The following is a 25601-nucleotide window of genomic DNA, read 5'->3' as shown; positions in this document are numbered from 1 at the left end:
ACTATTTACATTTTGTGACCATGGAACACCAGTGCGACTTGCTTGTATCATTAATATATGAACTGGAGAGGTGTTATTGTGTTTCCAGCTCACAGTGAAAAAATCCTCATGTTCAAGGGCAAAGCTGCAACAGTTTAACTTTGTGCTAACTGCTAACATCTGACTGTTGACCAGAAGCTTCAAGTTCACAGCAAAAACATCAACACTTCAGGCTTGGGCAGAGCCAGGTGCTTCAAAATAAAAGCACCAGTGGTTCCGGTTTGATTTATTTAATTATAATAGTACGTTATTTAACTTGATTGTAACAGTATTTTATTTACCTTTATTATGACAGTACTTCATTTTGCTTTATTATGACATTAGCTACTTTATTTAACTTTGTTGTAGCTGTAGTTTATTTGATAATTTTGTTTTTAGTAGTCAGCAGTACTTTGGAGAAGATTTTACAATACTTCATTATGTATTGTGTGTAGCAGTACAGCATAAAAATATTGCAATATTATGTTTAAGCCATAGCGCCCAGTCCTAGTCATAAATAACTTAGAATTAACTTAACTATAAATGTGCCTTTGATTGGCATTTTACAAAACACTGTGTAGCTTTGCAAAAATAACACAGTGACATTGGCAAACAGCCTAAAAACAATGTTATCCACCTTTCAACTTGCATTCAGTATCCTCCTTATCATTTCACCTAAAACTATCTCAGCTTGAACCATGTGCTTGACTGATCTGAAGAATGCGTGAGGTGCACACATTCTCACCGCACATTCTTCCTTTATAAATACCAGTTTATGTGTGGGTGTATGTATGGCTTGTGTGTGTGTGTGCATCATTATGCATCTGGGCCCTGATAAAGACAACTAACTCTATTTTGCCACACATAATGAGTTTACCAGGACCCAAACTCACCATTGAACAAGTGGTCAGCATGCAATGGCTTTTAGATCTCAAAACAGAACAACTGTGCTTTCTATATTTGGTCAGATTTCCCACAATAGTCGTCATCACTACATTAGAAGAGCCTGAGTCTGTTATAATCATCATTGGTAGCTATGCAGTCTCTATTATCACCATTTACAGCCTCTTAGTCTGGCAGCTAAATTTGTTATATTTTCACTTGATATAAAAAAAAAAAAAAGATCAAAGTTGTAATTGAATAATTTTGTGTCAGTCAAAAAAATTACTTAACTTAATCGTCTTTCAGCACTAAGAAACTGTTTGAGTTCTCAAGGACAGTGGGTGAGCAGCTGTGTAATGAAACATTGATTTTTCTCTATCAGCTGACATATGACTACATTTTTGAATGGATTTAATGTCTTTTTTCCCTCCTCAGTTAGAGCACACGTAATAGACTGCAGTCAAGTGTGTCTGGATGTTGAAAGTGTTGCCGTCAATTATCTTTGTTGAATTTGATTTATTAATCAAACCACACTATGAACTGGATTTGGCTCTGTCTTCTTTGTTGTTTTTTAAAGAGCTGACAGACCAAGACATTTTACAGTGTAAAGGACAAAACTTTTTTTTTTTTTTTTAATTTCTTTCTAAAAGTTTTGAAATTGCACCGTGAAAAAAATACATGACAGACATTCCTACCGACCTGCTTCTCTGCTCTTCTGGCACCACTGCATGTTTTCATTGTTGTTTGGACTGCTTGTAGTATAATGTAACGACGTCTTTTTACTTTTCAGAGGATTAAGGAAAGGAAATTACAAAGACTTACATGAATTTATTGGAAACTTACCTTAACCACTACTTGCCTAACCCTAACCTCAACCACTGATCCCAAATCAGGCTTTTGTCCCCAGTTACCTAGTCTTTAGTCTGAAATTTAGTCTGTAAAACTTGAGATAATAGTGACAAATGTCCATCATGGTGTGACATATTTTAAGTGGAAATCTTTAGATGTCTTGCTGATCAAGTGATTGTCAAGTGGTCAACTCGCAAAGTCAGGGATATCATGTCACCAGACCTAGTTACCTTCAGAGAGTCAATAGAAAAAAAAAGGTAATTTTCTATGTTCCAAGTGAAAGAAGAGCACCTAAAAGCACCATTAATTAGGTCTCTATGAGGTTAGACTAACTGATTTGGAATTGACCCTTCTCTAAGTCCTGCCCCCAGACACAGACTGGCCAATCATAACGTAGTATCGGGCCGGCTCAGACCAGGGTCCGACAACAACACAGCTGTGCTCGATTGACTCTAATGCAGTCGTTTCAGATTTCCTTCATTTTCAGGCTGGTTTTGTGGATTTGGAGCTAAATGTTGTGCCTAGGGCACGCTGTGTATTAATGATACTCGTTACCTGGGGAGGTTGGAAAAAGATATACGTTTCTTCCCTGTTCCAAAACCAAAATCAAACCCTGTAAAGTGTAGGGTTAGCTAGCTACTGAAGATATAGCCTACTGAATGTATACACATGCTGCTTTTGCTTTTTAATGATTATAACAGTGGAAAAAAGGCCGACCCTGCTGTAGAGGAACCAGTGAAGGGAAGCAGGGAAACTTTGCTCATATTCAACCAGCTGTGTGTCATCGCATTGTGCGCAGATGAACGTTGTTTGACTTCTTCCGCAGCCCCCCGACAGTCCAGCTGCCAGTCTGGGTGCTGGGAGCGGCACGGGGGTGAAGCTTAAAGGCCCGAACATACTCGGGCGTACTATTAGCGGAGCGGACTCCGCAAGGAATGTCCGCAGTCATTCGGGCTTTCATAGTCGAGCACACTTCCGCAGTGTAGTTTCCTGTAAAAATGAAAAATCCCCGCGATGTGAAAAATACATGCTGAGCAGTCACTGGTGCGCGGAGCGGAGTCCGCGCGGTCGTAAAATCTGAGCTTTGCGCGCACAGGGCTTGCGGTCGTCCACTTTGAGACCGCGCAGACCTCCGCGGAGTCCATTCCGCGTACGTTCCGCCCGAGTATGTTCGGGCCTTTACACTGTTCATCTGCACACACTGTGATGCCACACAGCTGGTTCAATATCAGCAAAGTTTCCCTTTATATTCATTGTCTTCTGTGGCGATCGGCAGTGATGTGGTGGTTCACTTTTACTCTGTGATCTGTAGGCTTTAGCTTCAATCTTTGTTTTGTTACCTTGATTTCGTTGCTGTGTCAGTCTGACATCCTGAATATATCCTTCAAATACATATTGTAGACCCTTCTGTCTGCTTCTGTCTGAAATTGCTTTTTTGTTTTTCCAAAGATTTGAGAGTAGGCTGTTTCTCCAGGGAGTGCAGTTAGCGACAGTGGGAGCGCCATGCCAGTCTAGCTCTGAAACTGAAAGTTTGTCGGACTTAGCAACAGTAACTAAGGGGGGCGGGCCTTAGCGAAGGGTGAATTCAACCCAGCTATTGGGTCCTCCAAGGAACATTCTGTCATGGGTCACATCTTTGAAGGATCCAGTCCCTAAATAGAAACACATTTTCTTCATATGTATTTGTATTGAATCTCTTACTGCCCCTGCAGGTGCTGGTGTCAGATGGTGGTCCTAGTCCCAGGCAGAGTACAGTGTGGGTGATGGTACAAGTCCTGGATGAAAATGACAACAAGCCCACATTTCCCGAGAAGGTCTACCAGGTCAAGCTTCCAGAGAGAGAGCGGAGAAAGAAGGGCGAGCCCATCTATCGGGTGTTTGCCTACGACCGTGATGAAGGGCCCAACAGCGACCTCTCCTACAGCATTGTCGACGGAAACGAAGACGGGAAGTTCTTCATCGACCCCAAGACTGCAGTTGTATCTTCACGCAAGGCCTTCACTGCTGGGAGTTATGACATCCTGACTGTACGCCAAGCTACATCAATTATTAAGCATGTCTGCAGGTTTTAGGCCAGTCAGTTTAATTTTCTTGATGCAAAGTGTTGGCCTGTGTCTAGACTGCAAACGTCAGTTCTACATATACGCTCCCTCAGGATCCTGTGTTCCCCAACTCTGTAGAACAAAATGGGAACCTGGCAAAGATTTTCCCCAGCTCTATATTTGTTTAATATGATATGAGTTAGGTAAGGGGTCTTAGTCTAGGTTAGGTTTGGGCTGGTGTTAAAAAACTGGTTTGTTTGGACTGGTCCGGTCCCAATTTTACCAGGTGTCACCACTCCCAAATGGAACATTATGACACCATGTCTCAAGACCAAATGAGCGTCACTACTGTTCATTTGCATCACAAAACTTCAGAGCTCCCTGTCAACAGTGAATCCATTAAATATGCCTTTCTGTTAGGCTCCTACATGTAAACATACAACATAAATATGAACTGTTTGCTCAAGATCAGACTGGAGATGTAACCACATAAATGATGATTGAGTAGCCTACTTGCTATCTTCTTACTCTGTAACTAATTCCTCATTTCAACTCCATGAATCAGCTGTTCCTTACTACATTATTATTATTACAGGACTCTCAAAGCAAATGACAGATACAAATATAAACACGGCATCCGACAAAAGTTCAGTTCAAATACAAAATGTTGCCGTACTAGTTTTCTTGTCATGTCTCCTCCTGTCCCCCCAAAACACATGAACTTTGTTAGAAACAAACACCGCATGTGCCACTCTGCCCCACCCATCTCCTGAAATTTTGTCTACTTCATGTTGCCAACGCCAGCCTCGGCTCACAACCTGTCAGACACTAGTGGCAATTATATAAACATAATATTATGTTGACCACATTGTCATATTGCCTATTATTAATGCAATACATGTTGGATTTAGTGCTGTGGTGCCGTCAGGACAAATCGCCAATTTAGACTACTTTTGCATTTGCTAGAACCTGCCATAATGACAAATGCCGGATCAGCCAGTTTGCATAAAATCAAACCAATTTAAACTCATACACTGGACCGGATCTGTAAAATCGGAAATCGACCCAACTCTAGTCTAGATAATAGCTACTCTTTTTGTGTTTTTTATTTTATTTTTTTGTTTTATCGTTTTAACTTAATTTAACAACTAAATTTAAATATATTTCTGCAATCAAAAACCAACAACTGACTTAAAACAAACAGCTGTTTTGCAACATGCAAATGTGTGGAGAAAGACTCCCAAACACATTTCAGCCCCACATTTAAAATAATATCAATTGGTCCTGTGCTTAATTAACCAATTTAAAGAGAAAAAAGAAAGAGGGAACAAAAGATGAAAAGGGAGAAAAATAATTATTTAACATGTACGTTCACACCAGAAACTTCCAAAGAGGCAAAGTCAAAAATAGTGTCAAAAATATTTGTGGCAGCTTTGGTCGCTCTCGTCGCTCATCACGTGAATAATTGAACGTTCGATCGTGCTTGTCAATTTAAAGGAGCCGCAAGCGGACTACTGGCCTGAAAGCAGCGTAGTTGCTGCTTGCTGTTGTCCAGTCAAAAAGTTCATAGTTGGCCTACAGAAAGTTTGTTTGGTCACTGAAAACAGAAAACGTATGTCATCCCATTCAAACCAAGCAAGGAAGACTTGCATGCTACATCGCAACATTAACCTGCAATTCTCTCCTCTATTACTTACATTACACACTTTAAAACTCACCAGACCAACCAACCACCTCTGCGACACGGTCCCAAGCCTCATTCTTTTTATTTTAAACAGAGCTCCAGCAATCAACTATTGCTCTCTCCAAAGGTAGGGATTAAGTGGATAATATTTATTAAATCCTTTAACTTAAAACAAATCAAATTTGAAGTGAACACAGCATGAGGATAAATGTGTGTTAACAGACACATATTGAACTGGGGAACATCGGACTCTGGGAACATAGATAAGCTCCTTTTTAGCTTGTGAGATGCAGCTGAGATGCCAGCCTGCACAGAGCCGGTGCACCCGCAGTTTGCTCCGTCTTAACATCCTATTCACAAAGGATATTGCGCTAATGATATACCAGCGCAAACACGCCCACAAAGTTTGGCAGCTGAGTGCAGTTTGCCCCTGATTGCAATAAGCCACATGGCAAAGTATAAATGCTGGCTTTGCGCCAAGAACACCGTGGCAGAACAATGGCAGACTTTGTTTGGCAAAGTGCTGTATACTGTATACCCTCATAGTGACGTCTGCTGGTGAGTCAGTCTAACAGTGTCCGATGGGTTGAGGCTGTGGATTTGACCAAGTTTGACCACTTTATCACTATTCCCTCTCACTTGTAGCTGTTTTTTCGTTATCTTTTGAATTTAATATGAATTATGGAACCGCTTTTGTTCACGTTTTTTTCTCCCGTTTCGTAAAATAAATTATTGAAAGTTGCTTTTGAAGTGCGTGACAGAAGTGCGTTTTGAGAACGACCGCAGACTCACCTGTTCAATGCATCAATATCTTCGGATGGCATTAAAGTAATAATGATTATAATAATAATGTCAAAATATTATTTACAGACTGATTTAACAGATGATCACTGCTGCCACCATCACTGGAAAGTCTGGGCAAGAGGCTTCCACAGAGGAGCGCCCAGTTTGCACCAGCTTTCTAAAGACGTTATTTACTTCACTCAAACTGCGTGTGGCTATTAGCGCTGGTGTTAATGAATTAGACATTGTTTATCAATGAGGCTCATTTACATAGAAAGGTAAAAGAAAGAAAGGTAATATATGCATATTACCTCATTTCAATACGTGCAAATAACACCGGAGCACCAAGACGCAATCTGCTTGGCAGCGCAGTTAGTGGAGCATTTCACCCTCTGCGCGTGCTTTGTGAATTAGACGGTATCTGTTTGCTCCATTTTTACTGGTTTAGCGGCCGCAAAAGCCACGCAATCTTTTTGTGAATTCAGCCCTTAGTTTTTTGGTTGATACCTCAGGTTTAGGCAACAAAAGCACATGGTTAGGTTTAGATAAAACATCATCCAGGGGCACTGAAAGCTGTAGCCTTCCTGTGTGTCAACCACTTTGTGATTATTGAGGCTTAAAAAGAGTGTCGCAATCAAGCTCATTCATTAATTCAGTTGCATACTTGAATATTGAATTTTGCTAAATATTTTTAATAAATGAGGACAAAAATAAATTTAAAAAATCAATAACTAAAATAGAGAATTGGAGGAGCTGGAATACATAGAACATACATAGAATACATAGTATCACATGGCATCTTGGAAATCTTTCGTCAAGTTAAAACATGTTCAGTTCAACACATGCACCTTTGTCTCAGATTGTGCCACCTGTAAAGTAAATTCATCCCAGTATCCTACAAAATATGTACATATTGGACAGTTTAGCACCTCACTATTTACATCCAATGCCAACATTCACTGTCAGTGAAGGATGTAGTGTATCCTTTATGTAGCGAGGCACAATATGAGGGTGTAAAGGTCAGGGTGGTGGATGAATATGTAGTGCATGCAAGAGACTGTTTACATCCCATAACACAGTTGTAATAAATGTTCACTTTTCTTAACTGTAACCAAACTGTAGCTTAATCAATCAATCAATCAATCAATCAATCAATCAATCAATCAATCAATCAATTTTATTTATAAAGCCCAATATCACAAATCACAATTTGCCTCACAGGGCTTTACAGCATACGACATCCCTCTGTCCTTATGACCCTCACAGCGGATAAGGAAAAACTCCCCAAAAAAACCCTTTAACGGGGAAAAAATGTTAGAAACCTCAGGAAGAGCAACTGAGGAGGGATCCCTCTTCCAGGACGGACAGACGTGCAATAGATGTCGTACAGAACAGATCAACATAATAAATTAACAGTAATCCGTATGCGGGGCGTCGGTAGCGTCGTGGATAGTGCTGGCGCCCCATGTACAGAGGCATTGCCTCGCTGCAGCGGCCGTGGGTTCGAATCTGGCTTGCGGCCCTTTGCTGCATATCAGTCCCCACTCTTTCTCTGTCTCCCCATTTCACTCACTGTCCTATCATTAAAGGCAAAAAGCCCATAAAAATAATCTTTAAAAAAACAACAAAAAAACAGTAATCCGTATGACACAATCAGACAGAGAGAGAGACAGAGATAGAGAGAGAGAGACAGAGACAGAGAGAGAGAGAGACAGAGACAGAGAGAGATGCAGGACAGACGGTAATGACAGTAGCCTACAACAACATTAATGAAAGTAATGATATTATAATCATATTATAGTAGATTATAATCTTTAACATGAAGATATTATAGAAAGTAAGACTGTCTTTGGCATTGGACCTGATCTGGGTTTTTACCTAATCCCCTAGTATTGACATACTAGTTTGGGGTTGGCCTTCACATTGCATCTAAATGGGAATTGCAGTACTCAGAACAGTCCATGCATTGTTGTTTTCTGTGTAACTACAAGCTATTCCTGCATGACTGACTCTTTTGTGAGCCTTTTTCCTAGTTCACAATCTAACTTTTATGCTTGTCTACTCAGATTAAAGCAACAGACAACGGGCGTCCTCAGAAATCCTCAACAGCTCGCCTGCACATTGAGTGGATTCGTCGACCTCCTCCCTCTACTCTCCAACTGCTTTTTGACGAGCCGTTCTACAATTTCACTGTCATGGAAAATGACAAGGTGGCAGAGATCGTGGGTGTGGTGTCCCTGCAGCAGAGCTCCGCCCCCTTGTGGTTTGACATCACAGGTAAAATTTCCCTGTAGGTGAGGACGATCCTCTGTCAGCCAGTGGAGAGCTTTGTATAGAGTGAGGTAGGGTGTGCACAGGCTCAGTGCATGGTCTATGTTGGGCTGACAGTGTGTTGGTGTATGTTTGAGGTGCAGCTCAGGTACTGTGGCCTTGCTGCATGATCTGTTACGCTCTGCCCATCCCAGTCACCATGGTGACAGCTTCTCCAGCTGTCAGGTCTGTATACCCTGTAGGAGATAAAGTATTAACAACAGTTGGCAGTCTATGGACAACTAATATGAATCAAATTTAGGATAAAACTTTAACAAAACTTTATTCATGTTATCCTGAGACGCTTTTCTTAAAGGGACTTTCCCTTAAAGTTATTTAGTGCTATTTATAAGTATTAGTCATGACATATTTATGACTTTCATAATATGTCTGCTAAACGGAATCACTGGTTCACTCTGAATAAAGAACATTCTGACAGATTTTAAAGCTAGTGTGACATTCCCCTATAAATTGGAAATGCCCAACGTGGCACACTTAAATCCTTTTGATCCGTCAAAGTTCACTTTCACCCACTTGAAAGGCTTAACAAGATTATGTCATGCCCAGCACGCTAAGCTCAATTTTTATGCATTATGTATGGTGATGATTCTGGTGTGGTAAAAGTGATTTGATAATTCTAATAGTTAGTACTTTTGATGGTAATTCTATTAGTTTTTAATGCCATTCAATACTATATTTATACTGACAGTTCTCCAGCCGTGATGCATGCGCTCTTTACCTCTAGTCAGCCAACACTAGATGGACAACAGCGACCAGGAAGGACTGCAGTTCCCACAATGCACCATCCATCTTTCTTTTTGTTGTCACTGAGCAGTGACAGTCAGTGTGTATCCAGCTGGAGATACCTTCTGGCTCGTGCTTCTGGCTCTCCATAGCTCTGTCCATCTCTTCTCTCTCTTTCTCTCTTTCTCATAATGCCTCTGTCCATCCCTCTCCCTATCTGCATACATCCTTTCTCACTTCTTCATTCATGATTTTTCAGTGTGTACAGCCTTTCTCTGGGATCATATCTACATCTTATCTTTCCATTGGTTAATATTAATGAGGCAATATGAATCAGCAACTTTGTTTATATTTATTAAAAATCCCAGGGGGGAAATTTAGCATTACAAGAGCACAAGAAACAGACTGACAGGTCAGCGAGAACAAGAAAGAGACTGTGCATGACGCGTAATGCATTCTGCAGACCTAAGTGATATTGTAATTGTATGTATTTATTTAAACATTTGTATTAATGAATAATAGATACAATCAATACATAAATAATGCAAAGCCTCATATGTATTTATAGTATATAGAAATAGATAATATATATAAGTGCAATTTTAGGAATTTGAGGAACAAGTTTATATGCATATTACTAGTTAAAGGTATCAGAATATAAGGATTTGATATGGTACACTCTTTGTGGCACATGCCTTTAGAAAAAGGTCAAAGCATCAAGTATAAGATTAGATCAATGCAACTGGAATTACCTTGTTAGGTTAGGGCAGTGTCAGTGATGAATGTCAGTCATGGTAATAAAACCATAGCCCTTTTTACACAGAGATAGTGTTATAGGGTTTCTACAAACTCCCTTCTTTATGTCTCCTTCGCATATTTACACAGAACCAAACAACGGCGACATTGTCCAACTTTTATTATGCACTGCATCGCTGCATCGGTCCCCCCTTGTCAAAGTCAGGCACTTGTATGTTTGAGCAGCCACCCTTGCGTCCCTCCTAAGAGGTTATTTGGAACCAAAAATATCATGCAACTTTTCCTTTGCTTCTGCAAGAGACCACAAGAGGTCCTTGTGAGGAAAACGTTAAGGGGAAAATTGCCTACCATTTATGTGGATGTCCAACAAGTGTTAATGGTAAATGTACTTAAGATAAGATAAGACACACCTTTATTGCTCCCACAATTGAGAAATTCCAGTGTTACAGCAGTCAAGGGGACAGAGTCAGATTAAAGATTTCAAAATTTAAAAACTTAAAAAAAATAGGCATACAAAAAATACAAGAGACAGCAATAAATAACAAACAATAATATACAAATATAACAAATACTTGATGGAAGCAATAAGTTCTTCAGTGCATGCTATGTTGACTGTGAAAACAGTCTGCAGCTGCAAAATCTGTTGTTCTTCCTGCATTCAGCGTTGTCATTTCATGTGATATTGACGGAGCTCGATGCAGGAAGAACTACGGGCTATTTCAGCCTGGACATCTATCCAGAAATAGAACTTCTCTGTTCTCTTTGCTTGTATTGCAAGTGAAAAAACAGCAAATATGGCATCTCAAAATATGTATGCAGAGAATCGACGAGGATACATTTTACAGTGATTGGCTGACTCGTATATTCAGCCGTATTTATTTGAGCAGGAGCCAAAGAAATGCAGTGGAGAGAGGGATATGGCTGGCAGGGAGCCTCCAGACCCTGAGCTGCCGAGAGCAAACAGCAACTACTGGTGCCTTTACTCAAACTGCCCTCTGCGTGGGCAGTTTTTGTTGGTTGCTGTCACCGGCGCCAGCCCTGAGAGAGCCCTTGTGCGTGCATGAAAGTTTTACTCCTTACTTGGACAGAGGTGTTTTTTAGACTCTCTTCAGGATCCTGAAGACAAACTGGAAAAGACAACCAAGACCAGCAGGGCCTAATGCTAAAGAAATAGCTACAGGCTATGGTGATCATACCCAGTGACAGAGAACAAAGCTCTCTCAGTCAATACAGCATGCAGTGAGGAATTTATTGCTTCAACTGACTACATTTACCATCAACACTGACTGGACATCCACAGAGAAGGTGATGAATTTTTCCTTTAACATAGGTTGTTTTAAGCATTTGAACAAATTACCAATACTATTACGTTTCTGTTGAAGACATTCTTTAAATTCAGTCCAACCATGTTCAGTTGGCTCTGCTGCCTTTAACTTTCACCTGGCGCTCTTCCAAATGTGAAGACTGCAGAGGAAAAGCTGACTCTCAACAACTCTTGGTTGTACCCTGGGAACAGGCCAGTGTCAGATTATCTTTCCTAACAATCTTTTGAAGGTGCTGCAGAATGATCTCACAGCAGACAGGCATTATTAAAGCTGTGATCATGAGAAGCAGCTGTGAGATTGTTATATTGACCTCATTAATTCATTGTTATATTCAGATCGTAGAAAAGAAAAGATCTTTGTTTCAATGTCATGAAATAGTCTGGATTGCAAGAAACATTTTTGTTAATGTTAAATGTTTTGTTGACAACAAAATCACAAAACTGGTTGCTTGTGATAAGAAAGCACATTTTAATGAATAATATCTAATGATAATAAACCTTCATGTCAAATAATATTAATAAATACTTTTATTAAATGTCCATTAGATATTGCTTGTCAGCAGCTTTAATTCACACTTGTTAGCATAAGTGTTGTTAAAACCCACAAGTACAAAATGTTCTTCAGAGAATCAGAGAATATTTCCTGTTGGAATGTTTTTTAATACAGTGGCTGACAAGGAAACATTAAAAGCAGGAAAGGACATGACGTCAGTAACAGTGTTCAAGTTTTACATTGGAGACAGAGTTTGGTGCCGCTTCTATTGAAGTTAATGGGGCGGGCACAGCAAATCCCACAATAACCCATCATATCTTTATTGACTGACCTTTAAAGGGAAATTTCGGTTTATTTCAACCCGTCTCCTATCGTCCTAAATTTGTTTAAAGTGACTAGTGACATAGAAATAATAGTTGTTAGCCGTTAGCCTAGATACAGCCGTAGCGTCAAACCTGTTAAAACGAAAGTGAACGGGCATCCCTTCAAGTGCAAAGTTAGTCCACTAAACAAGCTTTTTTTCCACAAAGACCGCCCCTCCTCCCACTTGCGGAGATCCAAGGGGAGAGGGGGTAACTCCACCCAATGGAGGCTTAAGGCGCCCCAGATTCAAACATCCAAAAACACATAATTTAAACCACAGAATATCTCTATACTGCTCGTCTGTAATGATCCAAGTGTCCTGAAGCCCCAACATAAAAAGTTGTTTGGAAAAACAACATTTGAAAGCACGTGAACACACATGAACGCGGTGCCCATGTCTCACGGTCTTGCGCAAGCGTGCACACGTGAGCGCAGTGCACAGAGAGGCAGTCAGAGCTGCAGGCTACAATGAGGCTAAAAACAGAGTTCAAATGACGTTTTTCCAAACAACTTTTTATGTCGGGGCTTCAGGACACTTGGATCACTACAGACGAGCAGTATGGAGATATTTTGTGCTTTCAATTATGTGTTTTTGGTGGTGGTATTAAACTCTGGTTCCAGTGCAAAATTCAAACGCTGTCATTGATGTTATGTCCTTTCCTTCTTTTATAGTTTCCTTGGTGGCTGACAGGAAGTGAGCAGGGACCCAAAGCGGTTGCCACAGCAACAGAATAGCAATGAAATGGTCTATACCAATAATTTGATAGAGGTTCAGCTCATCAGTATCAGTTGCTGTCTCTGTCCTTTCTCACTAGTCCATCTCCACATCTTCTTTGTTCATCATGTCATCCTCCTGTCCTCCTCCTTTGAGCCTGTCTGTCCTTCCTGTCTCACCTTCGTTCTCCTCTCTCTCCTCAATGCTTCATGCCTGGAAGGTCCCAGGTCTTTCCGTGAGATGTTCTATATTCTGCAGAGCGCTTGTGGCAGGAACTGTTCCTCAGAAGGTATCTCGTTTCCAACTTCCACTACCGCTGTTAGCTGTCCTCTCTCTACTTCCTGTCCTTTTTTCCCCTTTCCTTTTCCTTTACTTGTCTTTTTTGTTGACGCTCATCATTCACCCCTGTGCTTCTCATTGGTGCTGCTGACATATTCCTGTGAATGGTTGGTTGGAGGCAGTTAGCCAAAGGGAAAAACCCACACAGAGGCTCAGCCTGAGTGGATGTGCAGACCTATGTGTTATTGTGTTTGTCCTGTGTCAGTGAGTGTGTGTGTGATTGTGTGTGTGTGTGTGTGTGTGTGTGTGTGTGTGTGTGTGTGTGTTTCACATTAATGGACTACACCGCAGCCAAGGTTCATTGAAGGATGAAGGTTTGGTAAAAAGGTATCACAACCTTTTTATCTGCTCCCATGGCAACAACCGCGGGGGTTACCTCGGTGACAGCTCTGTCTAATGACCTGCTGTTAGCAGCACCTGTACACACACTCCTTATGGAATTAATGCATGCCTTCATGCAGCACCTTTCAAAGGCAGGTTCACACATGTACACAAGTCTCCCACTATCTGTTGACCCATTAGCTAAACTAATGGCTGTGCTCAACTGTTGGGCAGCAGCTTTGGGACTGAGAAGGCACAACACATCCTCCAGCACCCTGCAGGTGCACCAAAGATCCAGAGCCCAGAAACCAGTGCCTGTACATCAATGTCAGCAGTGCATGATGCTGAAGCGTCCATCTGTTTAATCCACACCAACTCTAAGTTGAGATGTGTGGATCTTGCACTTTGCTGAGCCGTCAGCATAATAATAATAAAAAAAAACTTCGACACAGAGTGCATAAAAATGGAGGGGTTGCATCTTGATGCATGTGGCGTATGTCTCTCAAATTCGGTGTGGAGTGTTCCATTTGTAAAAACACAAGCGTATCTGCTGGTGTCCTCAGGGTTAGAGAGAGATAAAGAGAAAGCAATCGAGGCTAAGCACTTCACCAGGGAGACAAACATTATAGATGGATGAGAAGAGAAGGCTGAGAATCTGTGTGATAGAAAAGAGTGCTTAAATATTCCACACATGCACTCACAGAGGTATACATACACCCAGATTTAAAATATAGAATACATACAGGACAGCATGTACACACCACATCATTACATTATATAACATACAAACATATACTGGTGCTCCATTTATAGCAGAGGCTGTTGTGCTCCACCCAGCAGGCCGAGCCAGACAGAAACACAGACAGACTGCAGTGATCAGACTGGACACAGACTGGCCCCAGCACCTATACACACACACATCCAGCTGCACTTAGAAACACAAACATTTGTACACATCTTTAATCTTTATATAGCCATGGGAAATAGTGTTCATTAAAACTGGATATTGGGACACTTTATTTGAAGTAGTTGTTCACAGTTTAATCACCATTTTACTGAAGGTTAATGTTGGTTCTGTATGAGCTGGCTGTTAAACCCTATGAACCAGATTTACATGATTTGCATAAAAAGTCACAGCCATCTTCTCTGCTCATAACTCAGTTCTAAACAGTCAGACACCATACAAATAATGCTGCACAACTTCAGACCTTTTTTCATCAGTGATAAATTAATTTAGTTGATAGGTGTCTATATGTGGCATGGTCACAGTGCAAGCAGGTGCTGTGTAGTAACTAATGAGGTTAAATGCTGCAGATTCACAAAAATACACAAATGTAAGCAAAATGAAGAGGGCAAGCTCAAGTCTGTATGGTAAATTATACTCACGGACTGCATCATCCATAGCACTAGTGCAGTGCCTGTTTAAAGCGTGTCTGTTTGGAACAGACTCTAGCATTGCTGCTTATAGCATTCTACAGACCCACTCATCCAAACAACTTCACATTTGTCACTGCACTTCCTAGGGTCCTGAACAATACACCCGCCATGACATGGTTGCATTTCCTAGCAATGCTAGAGTATACACATTGTTTGCCAGCAGCTAAACATATGACACCAGGGTATTTATGGGAACAAAAGCATTCATTCAGAAAAATACATTGCTGATGCTAAAATGTTTGAGTTTGACACAATGGGCTCTAGTTTCCCGGCGCAGTACAGGGTGGCGCAGGGTGCAGACCCCGCGCAGAGCTAGTTTCGAGCAGCGCAACCCGAGGCGCGCTCAGTTTGGTAGTTTGGCAAACCGAGGTGCGCTGAGATGGGTGTGGCGGCACAGCAGGGGGGGAACTGCCCATTGGTCCGACATCCCATTGTTCCGACCATATTAAACCCATTGTTCTGAAGTCCATTCCGAAATCATCATGATGCCCTGTGGTTAAGGTCTGGTTAGGTTTAGGCACAAAAACCACTTGGTTAGTGTTAGGAAAAGGTCATGGTGTGGGTTAAAATGAAAAAGAAAGTGACAAACACATAAGCCGTGTGCCTGCTTCGCCTCAAGCCTTTCCCAGCTGACCCAGAGCCGGTCACGGTGCACCATCAAGGTAGAAATACGCCTGCTGGGAGCCGTTAAGCACCGTGGACCGTCGGACTAATGGGATGTCAGACCAATGGGCTGTCGAACCAATGACATGGACCCCAGCAGGGGGAGGTGTCGACAGATCCAGCTTGGCGCAGTGACAGTTTCGTGCCAAAAGGCTTCGCTGAAGGTGCGCTAAAAGCTCGCCAGCTGAAACCAGGTCTACTGTCAGCACAGGTGGAGTGCAGCTGGTGTAAGCTGAAGTTTGGCTGACCGGCGGACAGTGCGCACACGTCACCAAAACCTCACAGGCAGGTTTCCAGAATGTCAGGCACATTAACAATGCAATAAATAGCCACAAAACCACTATTCAATGCAACTATCTGCAATCAGCACATAAATGTATCTCTATATCGACTGTCCCGTCACATCTGATGTCAGATGAAAGGAGATTGGCACCATTTGGCACGTTTGGCACGCGTAATGGAAACCCAACCTGATTTGATTAACAGGCTGCAAACTAATGAGTTCACATCCCTCTCAGCCAACCACAAACAGCCACAGCATCAGATAGGGAGTATATATTCAGCATCTGTCATCTTAGAAAAGTCAAAAGAAAAGAAACAGAGTGAGACAGCGAGAGAGAAAGAGAGAGCGCGCGTGCACGAGAGAAACGCAACATTGATTTACAATTGTGGTGACCTCCTCCCAGGCTACCTTTGCATCATCAGCCCGTGGAGGTCTGCTCGCAGTTCCGTATATTCGGACACTGCGAGCTTGGACCTCCCGGACCAAAACATCAGTTTCCTCCTGGGAGAGGTTTGGCCGTCTGACGCTGCTGCTCTCTTCTGCCATGGCGGATTGAGTAAACTCTCATTACGCCTTCGCGCGGTGCATTTAAGGGCGAGGAGAGGGGCTCATTTGATTGGTGTTATGTGTGTAAAACCCACTCCACGCCTTTTCTCCTCCCTCTTTCCGACTTGCGCAGGTAGGAGGGACGGAGGTGGGAAAGAGGAGTAGCTGCGCCAGCGTACACAGTGTGCCAAACTTGCAAAATCCGCCTGGCCACACCCAGTTGGCGAAGCGCAGGTGCGCTGCACCCCCGCCTTGCCCAGTCTGTGAAACAAGAACCCAATGTAACATTACCAACCTCTCTTTCGTCATCTTTTCTTGAATGTACTGTATCAAGCGACATAGAGCAAACTGTACCCAGCATTCTGTTTGGTGATGTAAAGCCCAGTTCAGACCAATGAGTTGCGATGAGATGAAAGCATTTTAGAATGTTGCAGAGAAAAGTTGCAGCAGTGTGAACTGGCCGGTCTGAGTTTGACTCATGCTGGCTAATGGTGTCACCTGCAGCTCAGCTGTTTAAATTGCTTACAGGTGGTTTTAGAATGTAAGGCATGTTTCAACAGTCAATTGGCTTGTAGTGAAGTCTGCTGGTCAAGACGAAATGATTGTAGATGGCTTGTTTGCTTGCTGCTGCAGGTGCGCCATTTCAGCATGTTGAATTGGGGTGGCGACAGCGGAGCCCATCAGTGAATGAAATCACTCTGATTGGCAGTTCAGCTCAGCACATGAGAAGAGAAGAAGAAGTGAGGAAAGTAGAAAAACAGCTAAAGTTGCAAGAGAGTGAGAAACTTGTTCCATAAGGTCAGATTACTCTTCTTTAGCCAGTGAGTTTAAGCAGAAACGTTTCCTGATGGGTTGTGTTATTGTTCACTGGTGCACGGTAAATTTGCTCTGTTCTTTCAAAATTGGATTGTGCTAATTGGCTAACAGGCATTAAGACGCTCATCTGGTTTCTGTTTTTGAATGATGATTACAGACTACAGCCGTCTGCTGGTGTTGAGAGTTGTTTCCTCTCACGCAGATGCAGAATCTACATGCTGGTTGAATGTTGGCTGTAGTCTTTGCAGTGTGGCCTTTTTAGGCTGAGACACAGTGACGTCAGGCGAGGCAGTGGGGGGCCTTTGTCGCTGCCAGTTCTTTGAATTTGGTTGGGTGTGTCTGGGCCTTAAAATGTAAATGGACTTAGTAGCCTAACTGAGAAATGTTAAAAAGAGCAATATATGACAGCTTAAGTGTGCAGTGACTTTGCCACGAGCTTGTACTGTAACAAGGGGAAGATAAAAATGAGCAAAAGAAAGCCTTTAAGGGTTTAGAATGTGGTTTCTGTTTTATTTTATTTTTGTCTAGGTATAAGAATAATAAATCACTCTCAGGTGATATTAAAAAAATGGTTCTATAGAGAAAAGCCTTGCTTCGTGTCAGTTTTTAGTATTTTTAGCATTTTAGTATCTGCCTCATTCTTTATTTTCTCACGTCAGTCTGAGACTTGATTCTAATTCGCTGGACAAGAACGTTTGAAAGAAGGTAGAAAATATTGTCACTTAAAAAACTCCAGTCCAGAGTCAGCAGGGTGAAAGAGCTTAACTCTGTGATCACACTGAATTATTTCTTCTTTGTCTCTGCTTTCTGTCACTGAAGTTCAACAGCAGGGTGAGGTGAGACTTCACGATGCTTTGTGGTGAGACAACTATCCAGTTGAGCCAATGAATATAAACCTGGCTTTAGACAGGCAGTGGAAACCAATTTTAGAACAGAGCAGAGGGTTTGCTTCCCCCATTTAGTGGAGTGTTGGATTTTCTCTCTCTGTAATTTGACGTCAGCAGAGGTAGGACTCTGCCAAACCTTCATATTCTTTATGTCCTAAAGGAGAATGTTTAGGTTGGATTAGACATGGCTGTTTGAAGCTGTCCATCATTAATATTTTTGGTGCACACAGCAAACAGCGCAGCCCATGTTACCGTACATACTGCAAACTCACTAACTTAAAAAACAAAACAAAAAAAAAACCCACATATATTTTTCCACATGTACTTTTCTCTGTCTGTTTGAATACTGTTGTGCTCACTAGGACTTTCTCATATCTAGGTAAATAATTAGCCAAAGCAGTCCCAGTCCTTCTGACAGTTGAGAAGACAAACTTATTCTTCCTGGGGAACAGCCCAGTCACTAGAATAAAATATTGGCATTGTACCTTTTTTTTTTTTACAAACAATAGATATGTTACATTTCTAAGTTTCAAACATATCATATAAATATTTTAATTAGGAGAGACTTGTTTTTATGGTAAAAGAATATTTATTAACATGTGAACGCATGAATAAGAATGTGGAAAGTCTTTGGCGATTAGACCCCGTAGAGATGGTTTGATTTAAGGAGGGTGATGAATCCATAGTCGAAGAGGGAACCCCCGGGGTCTAGAAGCTGGTGGTGGTATAGGTGGTGAAGATGAGATGAGAGGAAGATGGAGAAGTGCTGATGATCTGGATGAGTGGAGGAATGAGTCTTTGAGAGCTTGTCCTGGACCCCTGGATACAATGGATAGAAGTGAATGGGCTGGAGGAGGGTGCAAAGATTCAGCCTAAAGTGATGGCTGACAGAAGCAGAAGAGAGAGCAGATTTAAAATTTTGCAGTGGCATCCTGATTGGCTGAGAAATCATGGCAAAGTGTGATTGGATAACTAGAGGAGTGAACCCCCATAGTCAGCTGATTAGAGGGAGTAGTGGGATGGAGAGAAATGTGAAAGGATGAGCACAAAGAAGGTCTTCCTGATTGAACTTACGCTGAGCTTCATTTCTAAAGTGACGTAGTATATGAACTTTGTAATCAGGGGGTGAAGGGGATGATGAGTGGTGTGACGCCTGGGGGAGACGCCTGGGAAAGGGGAAAAGGGAAAGTCCTGTTTTGTGACACACCCAACCTGCCTCCTTACAGTTGGGACTGCTTCTTACTCCTGTCAGTATTTGTCACGTTATCACAGTCTTCCAAAGTCTGTGGATTATGCATTTAGTGGCTCACAATTACATGGAATATGTACAAATTTGGATATGTTACTTTACGTGGAGACTTTATGTCTCATTTTGAACCAGAGAGTTTTTTCCTTAAAACATAGCAAAACAATTGGTTGTTGAGGACTTTCTTATGATTGTGTACTGTATTCTGAAAATAAAAACTTTAATAGTCCAAAATAACTTAGCTCCAAGGATTACACATCCATGATTAGATCTTGTGTCTTTGTTTTTAATATTTGCAGGTATTTCCAGTAGGGGCTACTAAAGGTTTAGAACATGAGGCTGCCACATCTGTTGAGTTTTCTGCCAGTTCAACACATGGGTAGAGAATTTAACTGAAAGGTTTAAGATTTAGAGTGAATCATTTTATCTCAACCTGAACCTGCTGTAATTAATGATTCAAAGGGATGCTGATTCAGTAAACAGATTTAATACAGTATTCACATCCAATAAAATGCTATTAAACCCCTAACCTTATTGTGAACATTCAAGTCACTCATTGAGATACAATAGTACTGGTAGCATACTACTGGAGTACTATAGACCTGGGGACATTCCGTCATTTTCCATAACTGCTTATCCTGTTAAGCGGGGTACACACAAAAGGATTTTATAAATCTTAAGAGATTTTTTATCTGTGAGAGACCCTACACATGAAGATAAAAAATCATGGATTGAACAGTTTTGATTGTACTGTGTGTGGTGTGCTCCGATATTCTCATTACAGCACACCACACACGTATCGATTCTCTTTATATGAGGCTCAGGAATCTACATATCATCCCCCTCCACAGCCCTCTTCTCTAAACACACACACACACACACACACACACAAAAACAAGTATAAGTGCTGGCTAGTGCTACCAATGCCAGCCGTGAGCTTGCTAGTTGCCAAGTGAGGTTGGGATTTGGAGTAGCGTTTGATGGAACAGGGAGATTCAACTGTGTTGACGTATAGCTAGCAAGCTAGCTTTCTAGCTGGTTTAACATTAGCTACTATGATTACACCACTGGCTGGAGCAAGACTAGCTGTTAGCTAGCTAGCTAGCTGATAAGTCCATGGCACTGGCAGTTTCTTGCCAACTCTTGTCCTTGTCGTTTTTGTTGTGATACGACTTGGCGGAGACATTATATAAACACTCGTGGGTTTCCCACAGCTCTACGAGCTGGTCCTCCATTTCCGACGTCCACCTGACTTTGTGCTTTGGGTCGGCCATGCTTACTTCTTTATTTACTATGTCTGCCTCCGTGTTCCTCAGTCAGCTTGCTTCTTGATTGGCTACATTCCGTTTCACGTCACAATTCATGGAGTCAGGACTCTGGAGTCCTCGGCTTTCCCCACGTAAATATTGAACAAGTTTAATATTTACAATTGTCGGCCCCGACCCTTTTCCGAGCAGATTATCGGGACAAATTGACTCTTAACACACCTCACACCACAGGATAATCTTATAGGATAATCTTATGAGACATAAGATAATCGGGCGTTTGCCATCCTTGGTCGGGAAGGGGGAAAATCGGGACAAAATCAGCCCGATTATCTTTATGTGTGTACCCCGCTTTAGGGGTTGCAAGGGATGTGGAGCCTATCCCAGCTGATTTTGGGTAAGAGGTGGGGTACACCCTGGACAGGTCGCCAGACTATCACAGGTCTGACACATAAAGACAGCAAAACATTCACGCTCACATTCACACCTACAGGCAATTTAGAGTCATTTAGTGTCATTTAGAGTAATTTAGAATTTAGTGTCTTTGGACTGTGGGAGGAAGCCAGAGTACCTGGCTAAAACCCATGCTGACATAGGGAGAACATGCATACTCTGCACAGAGGGGCTTCACCCACTTGCTGTGAGTCAACAGTGCTAACTCCCCTCTTGTCAGTCTACAACAACTGAAGGAGTGTCTTGATTGAGTGTACAACTTCGGTCCAGTGGATTATTCATTTTGTCTCGACATTGAATAGATGAGACCAGATTACACCATTGATCTGGCAATCGAAGTTTTCACCCATCAGATGCTTCATCTATGAGCAGTGGAAGTGTAAGGGGCTGGCCCAGGAGTGTGTTTTTACAGCTATTTCAGCTGAGCTTCTTTATTGCGTTACTGTGATCGAAGAGATGGGCTGAAATATCACTGAACTGGGAGGAAGCTGAGCTGTGGGCTTCTTTAAATGGGCTCAACAAACAGACAGAGGACATGAAGGCACGTGTTGCAGGGCTTACACACAAACCACACACACAGAAATGCACACACAGAAAACCTTGGCTGAGTGGTGGTGGGCTGAGGTCTTAGCTGATGCTGTGCTGAGGTCATGGATTTATTAGACAGAGACGCCACCGAGGAATCCCTTTGAGTCTGCCACATACACACACACACACACACACACACACACAGTCATGATCACAGACACACACCAACATAGACATCCATTCAGGCACATAGACAACAGATCATGGCTGACTTTTTTTTCTACAGCATACACAGAACAGCCAGTCCAGCACAGATTAAATGAAGCTTTTAATTTAGTGTGGGTGGTGAGATGAGAATTAAGATGTTTGCATGATAACCACCACAGCTCCACCCACAGAGCAGCTTTATCTCTTCCTCCAGAGTTACTGTGGTAGGAGAATCTATCCTCATAACAAGATGGATCCCTACTTAAAATATCAAATTACTCAGTACATTTCTTACAGAGCTTCCACACAGGGATGCTACAAAAGTGCCATATTGACCATTAAAAGCAGTCAGCTGAGCTTTTGACCACTAATGGCTTTATGTCATAACGGATCCTGCTTTGTTTCTCGTTGAGGCTTTATGAGCATGCAAGCAAAGATGCATATATAAAAATGTATTATATTTTATTATATATTTTCAAACTGGTAGAAAAGATTTCCGCACACTTACACCTATGCAGTATTTATTGTTGAGCTTTCGGTCTATCAGACCTTTATCAGAGCATACACGAGGCAACAATGGACAGGCAGGTAAAAGTAACCAATCTCAGTCTAATCACTGGTAGTATGCAACACATCTATTCACAACCCTGCTCCACCCCCTGGCAGATGTAGTTTTCAAGTACTGAATAGAGAACTGTTAGGCATACATATGGAAGCCATACTTGTCTTGTCATACAAACTAGAATACAAAAAAGGGATGGAACACAGTGAATACAGGAAAACATATAGTTTTACAAAGCACTTTAAAACAGTATCAAACAATTACAATTTCATCACATTAAATAGGCCTTTGAGAGGCCATGGTTAATCAGAGATCCCCAAATCTATAAAACACACAATTCAAAACAGAGTGGAACAAAGGGCTATGAAAGGGTATTAGGAGAGAACCATCATTAATCATAGACCCCAAATTCTATGTAAAATGGAAAAACACCTTAGATTACAGCATAACACTAATATCAAAATCATTATTAAAGCCTGTAGGCTGAAGTGCATCTAAAGGGTCAATCCAGAAAAGCTCCCTTTGACATATCTTTCTTTCTGTATCTTCTCCCCTTGGCAATATACTATTTAGATAGATGTATAATAGAATAGATATGGAGAGAGAGTTGTAAATAATAAGGGGACAGTCAGCATTGCGACACAGTTGTAGGGGATTTGAATGGTAAAACGTGAGGGGTGTAACAGTTCACAAAATTCACTGTTTAGTTTGATATAACACAGTGGTGTCACGGTTTTTTCTTGATTTTAAAATTTTAAATGTATCAAAACTAACACAATCAAACTAGCAGGAATTATGGTCTGGCTCTTTCAGTCTGATAAATACATAAGTAAACATCTCAGTTAAACACAAGCTAGACAGCTGCCACTAACGTGCCTTTCAGTCTCTCTGGCTGAATTGGCTGCCAGCAGTTACTGGCCACTGCTGTGGGTGTGCGCTTTGTGCTAATGTTTACTGCTGTTAGCTGCCGAACGAGAGGCTATAGGAACATAGGGGCTCTCATTTCCTGGTTCGGAGGATGTGTGTGCCGTGACTGTGAGTGCTGCTGGCTTAGCTGCTAAGGGGAGTTTGTGGCCATGCTTGGGCTTGTGCTTCAGCTTGGGGGTCGTGTATGTTAATTTGCTACTGGGTTAGTTGCTAAGGGGAGTCTGTGGCTGTGCGGTGGCTTGTTCTTTGGCTTAGTGTATTTTTATCCACCATTCTCTCTCACCGTTGCGCTCAGAATTCACAGCGAAACCAAAGTGGCTCCAAACACCAGACCTGTAGGTTATCAGAGGATCTTCTATTTCTGGTCTGGTAATGGTGTTACTAACCATCTTGCAATGAGCTAGCTGAGCATAGCTGCCTCCCAGTGTGTCTCACTGGAGTAGAATGTTCTGGTTTGGGGGTGGGAGGACAGACAGTATGTTGCCTATTCCGTCGTGTGGGCTGTCTTGTTGAGAACATTATATTAAACGCAGTTTAAACTGTAGATTTTATTTTCCAAATGTAATAGGATAGTTCAATGTATTGCTCAGTTTGTAATGTGTACTGAACCAAAAGCCTCATATGGAACGGTTCAATGCAAATACATGTATTGTTACACCTCTATAAAATGCCCAACATGCTAAAGCACATTTTCAGCATCCCTCTCTTTCTCCTCACTGCTTTTAAGAGCCTTTAGATACAAAAGCAAAACTGGACACATTGCAGACATTGTCAGTGTGTGAATGGAAACACATTGAACAAAATAACGCACAGTACGACATCACCCAGATGTGCAGGTCACCAGTACCCTTTATAACGTAGCCTATACTGAAATGGAAAGACACAAAAACCTGTTTTTTTTCTGTTGACACACTGGTGGAAGTGGAGTGGCGTGGATCAGTGTGGACAATTTATTTTGGGTGGTAAACATTATGTGACAGTGTGAATGTAGTAATATTAATATTAATATTGTTACTTTATAAAATGAAACGTTACCCCCAATGCTGCTGGTTTCCCCTTTGACATTTAATTAGTGGGCTGAGAGGATCTTTTGGCCCTCAGGGTGCTAATGCTGTAATAAATGCCACCTGATCATACGCACACAAACATAGGAAACATATGTTGAACCTGTACATGCCATATGTTTCAAATGTATTTACTATGTGCACAGTGCAGACAGTAATAGGAACACACACACACACACACACACACACACACACACACACACACACACACACACACGCACACAGAGGGTTTGTGTTGTTCAAGCAGCTTGCATGGCCAATGCTCACGCTTCATTCTGTTGCTGTGATCTTGTGCTTTTGACTGTCAGTTTGCAGGAGTGTGTAGATATGGTGTGTGTGTGTGGGGGGGGGGGGGCTTAACCCTGTCAGCAGCCATCCCTCCCTCATCTATACCATCACACATTTTAAGGAAAACCAATAAGGGGTATAAGGGGCATATGTATGTAAGGGGCATATGTGCAGCAATGGTCTCCAGTCATGTGCTGTTCAGTGTGCCGTTCAACTGGCCTGACTGAGAGTTTACAGGCTGTATGCAAAAGAGCAAATTAATGACTATATCTGTCATATTTAGATAAATGTTAGGACATTTCAGCACATGGTTGCACATGAATGAAAACCATTTGTCCATGAATAAAACTGTCTGGTTTATGTGTGTGTGATTCACATATTCATCATAGCATGGTGTGTTTTCAGAGTATGTCTGTATGATTGACACTGCGTGCATCTTCCTTCTCCTATCTGACCGTTCTCCTGTGGAGCAGGTGGAAACAGCGACAGTGTGTTTGACGTTGAGAAGGCTGTGGGCACCATTATCATCGCCAAGCCTCTGGATGCTGAACAGCGCTCCTTCTACAACCTAACGGTGCAGGCCACAGACAGCACCAACACTGCATACACACAGGTACAGCATCATCTCTATTTCATTAACCGTTCATTGTTTGATGGTTTACAGTTCTACCTTGGAACTGATTTTGGAGTAACTTCAAATTCTTATGCACCAACTGCCAATATTATGTGCCCATGTGGGTTTGTAGAGGAGCGGAATTGGTGGCTTATACAGTGCCCTGCAGACATATTAACCCAATTTTGGTCCC

General features: G+C 41.9%; 1 protein-coding gene across 8 annotated transcripts in view; it reads left to right on the top strand.

The window, feature by feature from the left end:
• fat3a (FAT atypical cadherin 3a) overlaps positions 1 to 25601 on the top strand; it is a 383130-nt gene that overhangs the window by 252054 nt on the left and 105475 nt on the right. For 5 of the 8 annotated variants that reach the window (XM_050055175.1, XM_050055191.1, XM_050055149.1 and 2 more), the window contains 4 exons: positions 3462 to 3776; positions 8325 to 8535; positions 13184 to 13252; positions 25269 to 25408. In XM_050055175.1, the coding sequence (XP_049911132.1) occupies positions 3462 to 3776; positions 8325 to 8535; positions 13184 to 13252; positions 25269 to 25408 (735 nt within the window). The remainder of the gene's footprint in view (positions 1 to 3461; positions 3777 to 8324; positions 8536 to 13183; positions 13253 to 25268; positions 25409 to 25601) is intronic. The other 3 variants (XM_050055199.1, XM_050055166.1, XM_050055157.1) reach the window with 1 other exon arrangement.

Source organism: Epinephelus moara, chromosome 2 (genome assembly GCF_006386435.1).
Source record: "Epinephelus moara isolate mb chromosome 2, YSFRI_EMoa_1.0, whole genome shotgun sequence".
Taxonomy (NCBI): domain Eukaryota; kingdom Metazoa; phylum Chordata; class Actinopteri; order Perciformes; family Serranidae; genus Epinephelus; species Epinephelus moara.
This window is presented reverse-complemented; position numbering and strand designations above follow the sequence as displayed.